The sequence below is a fragment of the Harpegnathos saltator genome, unplaced genomic scaffold (genome assembly GCF_003227715.2).
Source record: "Harpegnathos saltator strain DR-91 unplaced genomic scaffold, Hsal_v8.6 scaffold79, whole genome shotgun sequence".
Lineage (NCBI taxonomy): Eukaryota > Metazoa > Arthropoda > Insecta > Hymenoptera > Formicidae > Harpegnathos > Harpegnathos saltator.
In genome coordinates this window covers 514,611-527,078 of record NW_020230637.1, presented here as the reverse complement: position 1 = coordinate 527,078, position 12,468 = coordinate 514,611, and the positions used below count along the sequence as shown (strand labels likewise).

The window sequence follows — 12,468 nt, the reverse complement described above, 5'->3', positions numbered from 1 at the left end:
TTCCACCTAATCGTCATCCCGGCATTGTCAGCGGTGTTACGTCGTCGCTATGGCGGCGAGAGGGGCCGAGAGAGGGAGGAAGAGAAGCGAAAAGATTCCCGATAAAATCCTGGGATCTACCTCGCGCCCGCGGCGGTCTCGGTAACGCGGCGGAGCATAGTGCTCGTTCTGAAATAACGTTTCAAAAGCGTGTCGGATGGCAAAGTGCATTTTTTATCCGGCCGAAATGAAATTGAAGACGGAAAATCTCAAACGCGTTAAATGACGATATTACAAAATTTTCGCTCGCAGAAAGAGGAAGAGAGAGAGGGGGGGGGAGAGAGAGTGAAAGAATGAGCGAAAGGCGGGGAAGGGGAGGAGAGGGACACGCGATAGAGAGAGGGAAGAGCGTGTATCGAGTAGACGAGACGTTGCTGGTGCAACTTAATTAATCGTCCGATCGAGGAGCTCGGACGAGCGATTAGATAACTCGAGATTTTCCGCCCGTCGGGATTATCGCGGCGTCTCGTCGACGACGGGAAACTGATCGCAGTAACAGTAAAGTATCTTTTTCTTTCTTCTTATTAAGACGTCTCTTGAGTTCCAATGTGAGAAAAAGGAATTCCTACTTGTCGTAGGAGAATGACAACAGGAATAAGTGTGAGGGCTCCTCGCAGAGAACATCTCAAAGGGAATTGAGGCGTCACATACGTTGCTTGTTTGTTTTTAAAACGCGTCGTCTCTTGAAGAGAGATGATGCAGCTTTCCCGTCAGCCGCTCGTCGCAACATTCCGCAAACACACACACACACACACGCACACACATTTCACGGGCATCGACGTTCTCGGTTATATCTGCGAGAAAAGCTCTCGCATTCACTCGGCGAATTCGCAGTCTCCGCGCCCTCACGGGGAATCAATCGAAATCCGCGCGGCATTAGGCGCGCGCTAATGAATGGCAGTCGCTAGATTCGGGGGAGGCCGGGAATCGATGCCGGGTGTTTACGAAGACGGCGGTCGAGGCCGGCCGGTTTAACTTTGTCCCCTCGCTCTACGGTCCGTAGAAACGTGCAGACACCGGCGCGTAGACGCGCGGTAGATTCATCTGGTGGGAATCCAGGCGGCGAAGCGAGGGTGGACGATGCGGATAGAGAAGAAGAGAGAAAGATAGAGAGAGAGAGAGAGAGAGACAGAGAGAGAGAGAGAGAGAGAGAGAGAGAGAGAGAGAGAGAGAGAGAGAGAGAGAGAGAGAGAGAGAGAGAGAGAGAGAGAGAGATGGAGAGAGAAAAGAGGAAGAGAGATGGTACGCAGGAGGATGAGGAGGAGGAGTTGGGGCGGGTTGGGATGGGTGGGTGGTTGAATTTTTCATCTGACCACGTCGAACCAATTAAAGCGGACCACGGTACCCAACCTCCACCTCCAACCTCTTCCACTTTTTTCGTTCTCTCTTTATTTCTGCCCCGCGTGCTGGCCTTTATCCACCCTCCCCCACGCGGTGAGAGAGCGAGCGAGCGAGCGAGCGAGCGGGAGTGGGAGGGAGAGAGAGAGAGAGAGAGAGAGAGAGAGAGAGAGAGAGAGAGAGAGAGAGAGAGAGAGAGAGAATGTTCTCTTTCTCGGATGCCTTTTCCGTCTCGCTCCCGCGCCTCGCCGCTATCCACCACCCCCTCCTCGCTCCGTCCCGACCCTTCGCGCGCTCGTCCTCCTTCCACCTCGTCTTCCTCCTCTTGCCTCGTCCACTCACTCACTCTGGCAACTCGTTGGATTTTTTCGCGTCACGAGGCGGTGTAATTTATTTGGCCGAGGTAGAGAGAGGCACCCGCGGAGGTGGTCGACGAAGCGAGCCAGGGGGTTGGGTTGTCGAGGCGAGGGGATACCAGGGCGGCCGCGGGAGAATAGGTGGAGGCGCGGCAGAGGTGAGGCGGCACAGAGGCGGAGGTGACGCGGCTAGAATGAGAGCACGAGGGATAGAGCCAGCGGGCCAGCGGGGGTGGCAAGGGGATGGTTTCAGTTTATTTTGTGGGTCCTACCTACCCGCTCGTCACTGTCCAACCCCGTTGGTCAGTCGGTATGTTGTGTTCTCTCTCTCTCTCTCTCTCGCTCTCTCTCCTTCCCTCCCGCTCTCCCTCCGTCTCTCTCTTTTTCTTCTCTAGCAACCGCTCCGTTCCCTCTTTCGTTTTTGTATTCGCACCCCTCCGCCATCCCCGCCCGTCCCGCTCTTATACGTATCACCTACCTTTCTCGCTCTTTTTTCTCTCTCTCTCTCTCTCTCTCTCTCATTCTCTCACTCTCTCACTTTCTCTCTGTCTCTCTGTCCTCTGTCGTTCTCTCTTTTTTCCCTCTTTTTTCCCCTCCCTCTGCCTGTCTCCGTCTATCGCGACGTATATGTATATAATATAACCCACTCGCTCGCTCCGCGAGCAGCACAACGCCGATATAATATTAAAAAAAACTCGGGACTTCCTGATGGATCCGCTCCTGTATTTTTCGATTACTTCGCGAGCACGGTTTTTTCCCGGTGCAATCCAACCCCCGCGCGCCGACGCTCCGCCCTTCACCTGTTCCACCTGTCAACTCGCCGAGAGGGCTGCGCCTTCTGCTGGAAATTGAAAAGATCGTCGCTGTGATTTGTCGTCGTCCTGCGCGCCTACGATTGTCCTTTGTCGTACGCCCGGCGAAACTACTCGTGTCCCGCGATACTTTGCGCGATGGAAATCCCCGCTGGAATGAATAGACCGCGTCTATATTCAGTTAATTGTGATTCGCTCCTCGGCCGGGATGGGGGGGAGGGGGGCCGCCGGACAGGATGTAGGAAGAAATGTATCTGCTACTTTCCATCGGTGGGCGCGCCCGCGCATCCAGTTTTTCAATGTTTGCTTCCTTTTGGTCGCGTCGATTCCATATTGAGGAAACGTACGGAATATCTTTCGATTTTGATAGAATATATCTATGAAAGTGTCATGGAGCCACCGGAGATAAGGGACGTTTCTCAAATGTTTGCGTAAAAATGTTTTACAAATGTTTCACAGGAGTTTTTATAAATTCTTCTTTAAATTAAACGCATTCTGGGTTCAGAGACTGGAGCGTTGAACTTGCGTTGAAGGAAACTGATTGGCACGAATGTCTTCGAAATCGTCAGATACGTGAGAAAATGTTTCGCGCCATTTCACGCTCTTTAAAACGTTAAATTTCTCGAAAACATTTTCCGATATCGCCAATCTTCATACACGACACACACATGTCTTTGAAAATTGTAATGGAAAATTATCGCGTGCGCTAAACTGTTTTATATTCGAAGCGATCGGTTTCATCGAATTGCACCAGAGGGCTTGGCTGAATCTCCGAACGCGCGAGATGGCGGTTATAAAAAACAAAGTACATATCTTATTTCTAACTGCTCAACAACGTGTCTGAGATTCACGTCACAGTCGACGATGGACATCTCCACGTGTTTCCTCGTAAGGATCATCGGATCCTCCTCTCTGGTAGAATCTCTCATAAAATTGCTCACGGCCGTATCGAGTTTCCTTCAGAAAATCGCACACTCGCACATATCGTGACGTAGCGAAAGGCGAGCGATCGGCGATGTTTCTCGCGTGATTGAGCGAGACGCTTCAGCACGGAGGGATGAACGCGACTAATAAGAGTGCTAATGATATTAACGTCGGCCGACGGGTGAGAAGGATCGTTATATACTCTCGCTCGCTCGGAGCGATCGAATCGATCAAACGCATGCGGCTGGCGGACGCGCGGAGTCGTAGCTTTCCGCCGGCGGCCGCGGGCGTCGTTTCTAAACCGCGGCTATCGATCCGCGTCCGCATATTAACGGCGTCGATTAGATAACAATAATTCGCTGGTCGCGAGCGAGCGAGGCGGAGCGAGGCGAGCTTTACGAGCGTGCGCGCGCGCGCGCGCGCGCGATGCCAGCTGCGCGCTTCTCGGTCGATTATCGTTCGCGCTCGGCCACGCCGCCGGACTTCTAACTAGTTGCTGCACGTCGCGCTACTAATGAGAACACCGCGTCCACGGGAATCCCTCATCCATCATCCTTCCGCGCTATTTCCGATTCGCGACGCGGCGCACGGTTGCTCCCTCTCCTCCCATCTCTCTCTCTCTCTCTCTCTCTCTCTCTTTCTCTCTCTCTCTCTCTCTCTCTCTGGCTCTCTCGCTGTCGCTCGCCCTCTCTCCCTCGCGGGATATCCATTCCTGGGCATTCGATAATTCGCGCGAGGGGCGTCGCGAGTCACCGTGTCCGCACCGCCGTCACGGAGAGGCGTCACTTGGCCGGCTACTCGAGATTCCACGCTTCTTAGATCCGCGTCAGATTTTCACGGCAATTACGCGGCCGGAAGATTAATTATTCCGCAGGGTGTCGTTACGCCATTTCCCCTCCTTTTTTACGACGATTAATCGTCGCGGTTACTAACCAAGCGGAGCCTATACGGCCGCCACCGCCGCCGCCGCCACGTGTTCCCGCGCCGCGGATTTAACGGATTTACGTGTCTCATTCCCGTTGCGCTCCGGAGCGCCCGAGAAGGAGGGGAGGGGACGGGACGGGCCTCGCGCAGGTGACATCGCGACGCCGGAGCCCGGAGCTGCTAGAGAAGACGATCGATCCCCGTGTCGATTACGATTATCGTCGATTACGCGCCGGCAGAGTGCGACGAGCGGGATTTTACCGGCTCTCGAGAACGTCTCCGTCTGCGTCGTCGCGGACCTCGCGCCCGGTTTCCTGCGTCAATCGGCCGAACGGTCATCGTTCGCTGTGCACTAAGTGGTAAATAACTCGGTTATCGGATAAAAAGGTGCGCTCGCCTGCCCCTCTTGCGCGATCTCTCTCTCTCTCTCTCTCTCTCTCTCTCTCTCTCTCTCTCTCTCTCTCTCTGTCTGTCTGTCTGTCTCTCTCTCTGCTGCAGCCGTTCTTCTCCATCAGCCAGCCAGCCAGCCAGAGAGGGGGGAGTCCATCAATTCGGGTCGGCGTAACAAATTTTATATCCGTCTTTGCGCCTTATTACTTTTTCAAGCGCGAGCACACGGAACAGTCGATATCTCCGGGCGGGTTCTTGTTACAAAACGCTCCGTCGACCTCTCACAATCGCTCGGAGAGACTTCCTCTCGCCGAGGCGATGCCGCCGAGCTGTCTTTCTCGGTCTCGCTCTCCACCCCGCGCAGCCCCCGACGTCTCTCTGTCTGTCTCTTCCTTATTCTCCGCTTCACCTCTCCCCGCGCCCCGCTCGCGTCCGGCTGCCCCCGTCGTCCTCCTTGCTATCCTCAAGCCTCCCCCGCCGCCCCCCTCCCCCCACTGCATCCCCCGGTGCCGCTTCCACTAGCTCTCTTCGCCAGGAATATAAAGATCTCGACGATCCCGGGTTGTAGCGGCCGGCCAGTGGCGTAACTACGAATTCCGAAAGCTCCCGACGACGACGGTTTCTTGTTTTATGACGGTGTCTCGCCGCTCCGGCAAAACCCCGTCGTGACGTTCGCTCACCCTCTACCCTACGCTACACCCTCGCCCCCGCCCACCGGCGGGTGCACTGATAGACGATAATGCGGTGAGTTCTTGGAGCGTCGCGAAGGGAGTTTTTGTGCGCGTAGAAGGGTGTACGGATGAGATTTCAATAACGGATCCGTCGCGAGAGAGGCTTCACGCGCACACACACACACACACACACGAGTCGATCCTCCCGAGCACGATCGACGAGCGAAACGAGCGGCAGGATCGCGTAACAAACAATTGATTTACTTTTCGGGTATCGCGAGCGCGATCCGGCGCGCTTACGTGTCAATTGAAATTTCTATTGAAATCGAGTTCACTCTTGAAATTAACGATATAATCAAGTTCCGCGGGAATATTCGGCGCTTGGTTTCGGCCGATGTGATTAACGAGAAAAATACAATAAAAAAAGCGCAGGAAGAGAGAAATCAATCGGAGCGGATTCAAGCGGCCGGGCCGCGCGTCGGGCCGAGATAATGAATTAATTAAGTGATCAGTCGGTCAATCAATCAATCGAGCAATCAGTCGATCGCGGCGCGTCAAAAGTCGCGGCGCGCGCGCGCGCGCGAGCGAATCCTCTCGCTCGCGCGTTCGCACCCTTGTCACAGCGAGGGTGAGTGGAGACACATCGAGGAAAAAAAAAGGCGCGCGTCCGTCCGTCGCCTTTTCCGCCTCTTCTGCCGGCGCGCGCGCCGAGAGAAAAGCGAGGCGAGAGTGCGCGAAGCGAATGCCCCCGCGACGCTTTTGTGTATGAACCCGCTGGTGCGTTTACGCGACGGGGCGATGCGTGTGCAGCGGAGTAAATCAAGTAACATTAACGACAACGATACTGTATGTTTAAGCGCGAGGTGGAAAATTCAACTCGTCGAAATTGCGCGAATGAAACGTGGTCGCGCGCGCGCGTGCACGCACACGCTATCTGTCTGCCTTTCTATCTATCTATCTCTATCTCTATCTCTATCTCTCGGTCTCTCCCCCTTCAACCCTTCCCCCCCCCCGCCCCCCACTCTCACCCACTTTCCCTCTCTCGAGCCTTCGACACACACGCTCGTCGCCGTGCGTTTGTACGCTCGGCAAGTAAGAAGAAAAACGAGCGTGAGCGGCAAATTGTCTCTGCTTTTTGCGCGACGACTTGTTCGCGACGATCGATAAGAGAAGTTGCGCTCGCCTCGCCTCTCCTCTCTCATCTCCACCGTGTCGTACGTTTCCAAAGTGCCGTGACACAGATTTTAATTTTAACAAGCGCGACCGTCGCGCTACGTCACATCAACGACAATCCGCGAGCCGCCCGATCCGCGCGCGAGCGTCTCGTCGAAGCTCCGCTGCGCGTCGCGTCGCGACGCGTTATCGCCGCGGCGTTAATCGCGCAATGTGGTCCCGCTCGAAAATTACTGATGCACATTTGTATGCATTCGATTCGTAATAGCGATGAGAGTCGGACGCGACCGCAGAAATATGAACGGTGATCGACCAGAGGGAGAGAGAGAGAGAGAGAGAGAGAGAGTGACGTGACTCGTCTCGCGAAAGCGTTACGAGCGCGCACTTGCGTTCGCAAGCGTTCGCGCGTTCCCCGTCGACTTTCTTCCGCCGTCGTCACGCGTAAACGCACTCGTGCACCCACACACACACGTGTGTGTGCGCCTTTGCTGCGTGTGTTCGCCCGTTCGCCCGCGCGCGGTCGCTCGCGTTGAAACGAGGCTCTCTTAACATCGACGACGAAACGCGCTCGTACACGTGCACGAGGAGCACTTGGGATACCTAAAGCGGAAATTCGAGGTGTGTACGTGGTTGCGAGTGTATCTGCCGTGCGGCGCCTTGGGCAGAGGGGGTTGAAGGAGGGGGAGGGAGCGGGTGCAGGCGGAGGTCGGGGCGGCCGCTCTCTCTCTCTCTCTCTCTCTCTCTCTCTCTCTCTCTCTCTCTCTCTCTCGGGGGGTTGGAGGGTGGCGTGCAGGGTGGTATGATGACAAAACATTCGCTCTGAGCTTCCGCAGGGGTTCGGGGCGCGGGGGGTGGCTCGATGTACAGCCGAAGGGGCTTGGCGGTGGTGTAGGGCGGCGGGGAGGGCGGGGGGTGCCTAGGTTAGGTTCGCGGCTGCTCTCGGGGGCTGGGTGGTTGCGCGGGGGTGTGGGGAAACGTGAGCGCCGGGCGGAAAGAGACCTCCATCCACCAGCCTCACCCTCACCCTATTCCACCACCTCCTCCTCGTCCTCCACCTCCTCCTGGTTCCTCTGTAAGCGAGGTGAGGTTGTACGGTCGGCTCGCGTCGTTCGTGTGAAACGCGCGTGTACGTGTGTATCTCGCGCACGGACGCGTATGGTCGCGCGGTTGTGTACACGAGTGTTACTACTCCGTGTACTACCCTCGGCGAGTGTGTGGAGAACGGGTGAAGGGTGAGAGAGCAAGAGAGCGAGGGAAAGGGGACGAAAGCGGGAGGGCGAGAGGGACGGAGATAGGAGACAGATAGATTGAGTGAGAAAGGGAGAAAGTGAGAGAGAGGGAGAGAGAGAGAGACAGAGAGGGAGAGAGAGAGAGAGAGAGAGAGAGAGAGAGAGAGAGAGAGAGAGAGAGAGAGAGAGAGAGAGAGAACGAGAGTGAGCGAGCGAGTGAGAAGGAGAAAGAGACAGGGAAGGAAGGGGGAGACAGAGAGGGCAAGAGAACACGGCGACGAGGCGAGGAGGTTTATATCCATCATTTTGTATTTCTCACAGACATAAAAATCTATACCATCGCCACCCCGTCCGCCCACCAGCACACCGCACCACACCACACCACGCAACATCGCGCCGTTTCGCTTCGCGCCAGAGCTTCGCGTCCCTTCGCCGACCGACCAACGCTTTCACCACCCATCCGGGCACCTTCTCTCCCGCTTCTCTCTCTCTCTCTCTCTCTCTCTCTCTCTCTCTCTCTCTTTCGGGCGCGCGCGCGCGCACGACCTACCCCCCGGTGTTCCACCTCCCCCTCCCCCCCCCTCCCCCGTTCCATCTCCCGCGCCCTACGTCGGAGAGCCGAAGCCTGGTTGTGCACTGAGAGAAAGAGCGAGCGAGAGGACGAAAGAGCGAGCTGCTCCCCGCTTCGTCTCTCGCTCCGCTCTGCTCCGTCACCCCCGCGTCGCTGGATGGATGGATGGGGTTGGGCTGTGGGGGGGTTGCGATGGGATGAGGCGGGGGTGCAAATATCGTATTTATTGTATGACGGGTCCGCGTATCCCGAGCTAACGCCTCCTGTCAGCCCACCTCCTCCCAGCCCATCGAGAGAGCGCGTCCCTTCCTTCTTCCGATTTGCTCGCTCTCTCTCTCTCTCTCTCTCTCTCTCTCTCTCGCTCTCTCTCTCTCTCCCCCTCTCTCTCTCTCTCTCTCTCTCTCTTTTTCTCGCGTCGCTGCACCTCCACCCTCGCGATGCTCCCGATGTGAACGTGTGTATGCGCGCGTTTCGCACCTTTCGAGAATGCTTCTTTCGCTCTCTTTATGACGCCCGTTGTACTCGGACCGCCCGAGGTCGGGCCCTTTGCCGACAACATTCGCTCGCTAAGGGAACGTCGTCCTCGTTTTCGTCCTCGTCGTCGTCGTCGTCGTCGTCCTCGTCGTCGTCCTCGTCCTCGTCCTCCTCCTCGTTGTCGCCGCGGTGACTCTTTGTAGTACAATCGTTTGACGACGTGGATCGTGTTATCATTGGCACTCTTTTGTACTTTCCTTCTTCCTCCTCCTCCTCCTCCTCCTCTTTCGCCGTTTCCTCTCTCCTTCTCTTTTCCTCCCCTCGCTCCACTCTCCTCTCCTCTTCCTTCTCCATCGTCCTCCTCACCGTCGCTCGCTCCTGTCGCGTCTCGCGCTCGCCGGAGGTAATTATGAATACTGTTCAAAGCGAGGCGGGCAATAAGGACGCGCTGATTGAACGTTTAATAGGAGGTTTAATATCGCGCGCTCGGTGCCGCTCGCGCTGCTTGGCATAACAACAAGTGGATTTACGGCGCGACTACTCGTTGGCTCGCCGCGCAACAGCGGAGGCGCGAATATTCGTTGTCGGTCGCGGCCGCGAGCGCGCACTCCAACGATCGTTCGTGCTTTGTTGCGAGTCGATGGTAATTCGCCTTTTATCGGATCACGAAGGCGGGTTTCGAGCGTCACGCGCGAATTATCCGCCGCGGCCAAACGCGTCGCTATTCTTGAGGCGATAACGATATCATTGTATGCGGATATTATATGCGCGCGCGTGTGTGTGTGTGTGTGTGTGTGTGTGTGTGTGAGACTTTGAGACTGGACGTTTGGCTGTGGTGCGGGACGTCGCGTTTCTCTCTCGTCTCTTTTCCGCCCGCGCAGCGCAGGGAATGCGAGAAACGCGAAAGCAGGATCGAGTCATCGGAACGGAGTGCGCGAAAACGCGCGGACTATGATAATTCGGGTGATAAAAGCGCGCGGTAATTGCGAGATAACAGAGAGCGCGGGAGAGAGATCTGTTGGCGACTGCGCGTCGCGTCGAGAAACGACTTCTGTCGCAAGACACGACGCTTTTAGTAAAACGCCAACGCCCTATACATGCGCGTGAAACTGCGTCGCTAGGTAGGTAGGTAGGTAGTAGTAGATAGGTAGGTAGGTGGATAGGCAAAGGGGTAGCAGGGACGAAGGGGAGCAGGGAACAGCGAAGTGCGGAGGACTCGGGGGGGGAGAGAGGGGTGTCTGTTGTGGATGTCAGAAGCAAATGTGGTTTCGGCGTGGAAGGAGCTTAAGGAGCCCGTAAATTTCCACGCTGCGGAAAAACGACATGCACGAGCCTGTTGAAATCCTCTCGCCGAGCAGAAGGTTCCCCCCCTCCTCTCTCTCTCTCTCTCTCTCTCTCTCTCTCAGGATTCCCCCCCCCTCTCTCTCTCTCTCTCTCTCTCTCTCTCTCTCTCTCTCTCTCTCTCTCTCTCTCTCTGCCTCGCCACCCTCTTTCGACTCCGTTTCTGCCTCTTCCCCTCCGCCCTCGCTCCTCTCTTCCTCATCCCCTTTTTTTTCCGCCCGCCGTCCGCCCGTCGCCGCCCCTTGCCCCCGTGCGGCTGTTGGCCACTTTCGAATTTAATTTTCGCACACAGCGACAACGCGAAAAAACACTTACGAGCTATCAGCGATTGCTAATGGAAGTCGCGAGCCGCGATCCGAGAGAGGCCGGAGAGCGGGAGACGGGCGATTGGGAGCGAGGCAGGCGCAAACTTACGCGGCCTGAGCGTGGCGAGATCGACGAGCTAAAGGCGGCGAGCGATATTCGCCGAGCGATCCTCGAGGTACGTAAAACGTCGCGCCGACAGACACCGAGAGCGCCGGCGGCGAGACGTCTCGGGACTCTCTAATCGAACACCCGCCACCGGTGCTCCGCAGCTGCGTTAACGACGTTCGAGCCGTCGGAACGGTAAACCGTGTAACAGTGTGTGTGTGTGTGTGTGCTCGACGAGAGCGGACAGGCGATTTCCGCGAGAGCGGAGCGCGCGCGCGTAGTCGCGAAATACCGCCGCGAAATACGCGGCTGCGTTTCTTTGCCCGATGAATACTTTATCGCCGGGAATTATTGTAATATTTGCAAATATTTGCGCCCTGTCGGGGAAACCCCCGTGGCGCGCGGTGTGCGTTTCTGTATTAACGAGGAAAGTGCATTGCAAAGAGAACAAAATATCGCAAGACTCGGTGGCTTTTTCTTTCGCGACCGAAGCGAAGCCCTCCAGCTGTCTCCGCGCCGCGCCGCGCGTCTGATCATAGCCGACTTGTATCACTTGACGAGCGACGGACGATCTGCCGGCGCGGAAAAATCGTGACAAAAATTGAGAACCGTGCATGCGTGTGCGTGCGTGCGCGCGTGCGCGCGCGAGCGAATGAGCGAGCGGGTGAGTGTTTATTCGTCGCGATATGCAGACTCGCGTCACGCCGAAAACGCGGCAAAAATCAACGCGAGTCTCTCGCGTCGGCAGATAAACACCGATCGCGCGCGGTTATATCGCAAAATTCCCGCGAGTCGATAAATTTCGCCATCGGCGTGTATGCCGCGATTAATGAATCATAATTGGTGGCAACGGGGAATCGCGCGCGGCAGGTAGGTGCGAGAACGGGGTCCGGAGGAGACGGAAGGCGGAAGCGCGCGAGGGTGTGAGAGAGAGAGAGAGAGAGAGACAGAGACAGAGATAGGGGGGGTAGAGAGAAAAAGAGAGACAGCAGGAAGGGGCGAGGAGAGCAAGGCGGGGGGTAAGCGGAGAAAGCGAGAAAAGGTGGCGGAATAAAAGGGTGGAGGCCGCAATGAGCTGAGCTTCCACGCTTCCCCTAATTACATTTTCATACGAACCGTTTTCCCCTTTATTTTCTCCTCCGCCCTACGACCATTTTTCCCGGAGCTAACCTCACTCCCCCCCCGGACCTTCTCCTTCTCATACCGCCGCGTCGTCCTCCTTCTCTCTGCTCCCGTTTCTCGTCAACGACCGCTACCCTTTTCTTCCGTTTCTTCGCCCTCGCGCTCGCCTTCGTTCTCTCTTTCCTTGCATCCCCCGCCGACCCGTCCCCCCAACCCCTTTGCGCCTTCTCGCGCTGGAAAAACGCTTTAATACGTTTTCGCCGCTCGTCACCGTGCGCGTGGAGCAAGAGAGCGAGAGAGCGAGAGGAGGGAAGCCGGCAGGGGGACCGAGAGACAGAAAACAAGAAAAATATCACCTCCAGGGCTCGAAACGCGTCAATTTCCGAGTCGCGCGCATTAAGGACGCATTAAGGGGACGTATTCAGCAAAGCGTGGATTCTGAGAACCGGCGCTCTCTGTGCGAGACGGACTCTGAGTTCGGAAGTTCGAAGCCGAGATTACTATTCTATTGAAGAGGCATACACTCGCCAAAGTCCGGCGTCAATTCTGAATCGACTCCCGGAAGCTGCGCTTCCGCACTGCGCTATCGTCATTAAGTGCACCGGCGATAAGATCATCATCGTTGATAATGACTTCAACGTTACGCAGTGCCGACGTCATCGCGACAATTTGTTGACCGTGTCAACGTGCTCT

At 56.4% G+C, this 12,468-nt stretch overlaps 1 protein-coding gene across 11 annotated transcripts in view; it reads left to right on the top strand.

The window, feature by feature from the left end:
• gro (TLE family member transcriptional corepressor groucho) overlaps positions 1 to 12,468 on the top strand; it is a 48,711-nt gene that overhangs the window by 24,577 nt on the left and 11,666 nt on the right. For 7 of the 11 annotated variants that reach the window (XM_025306581.1, XM_025306580.1, XM_025306579.1 and 4 more), the window contains one exon: positions 10,535 to 10,723. The exons of the other annotated variants lie outside the window; for them this stretch is intronic. In XM_025306581.1, the coding sequence (XP_025162366.1) occupies positions 10,535 to 10,723 (189 nt within the window). The remainder of the gene's footprint in view (positions 1 to 10,534; positions 10,724 to 12,468) is intronic. 11 annotated transcript variants of the gene reach the window in all.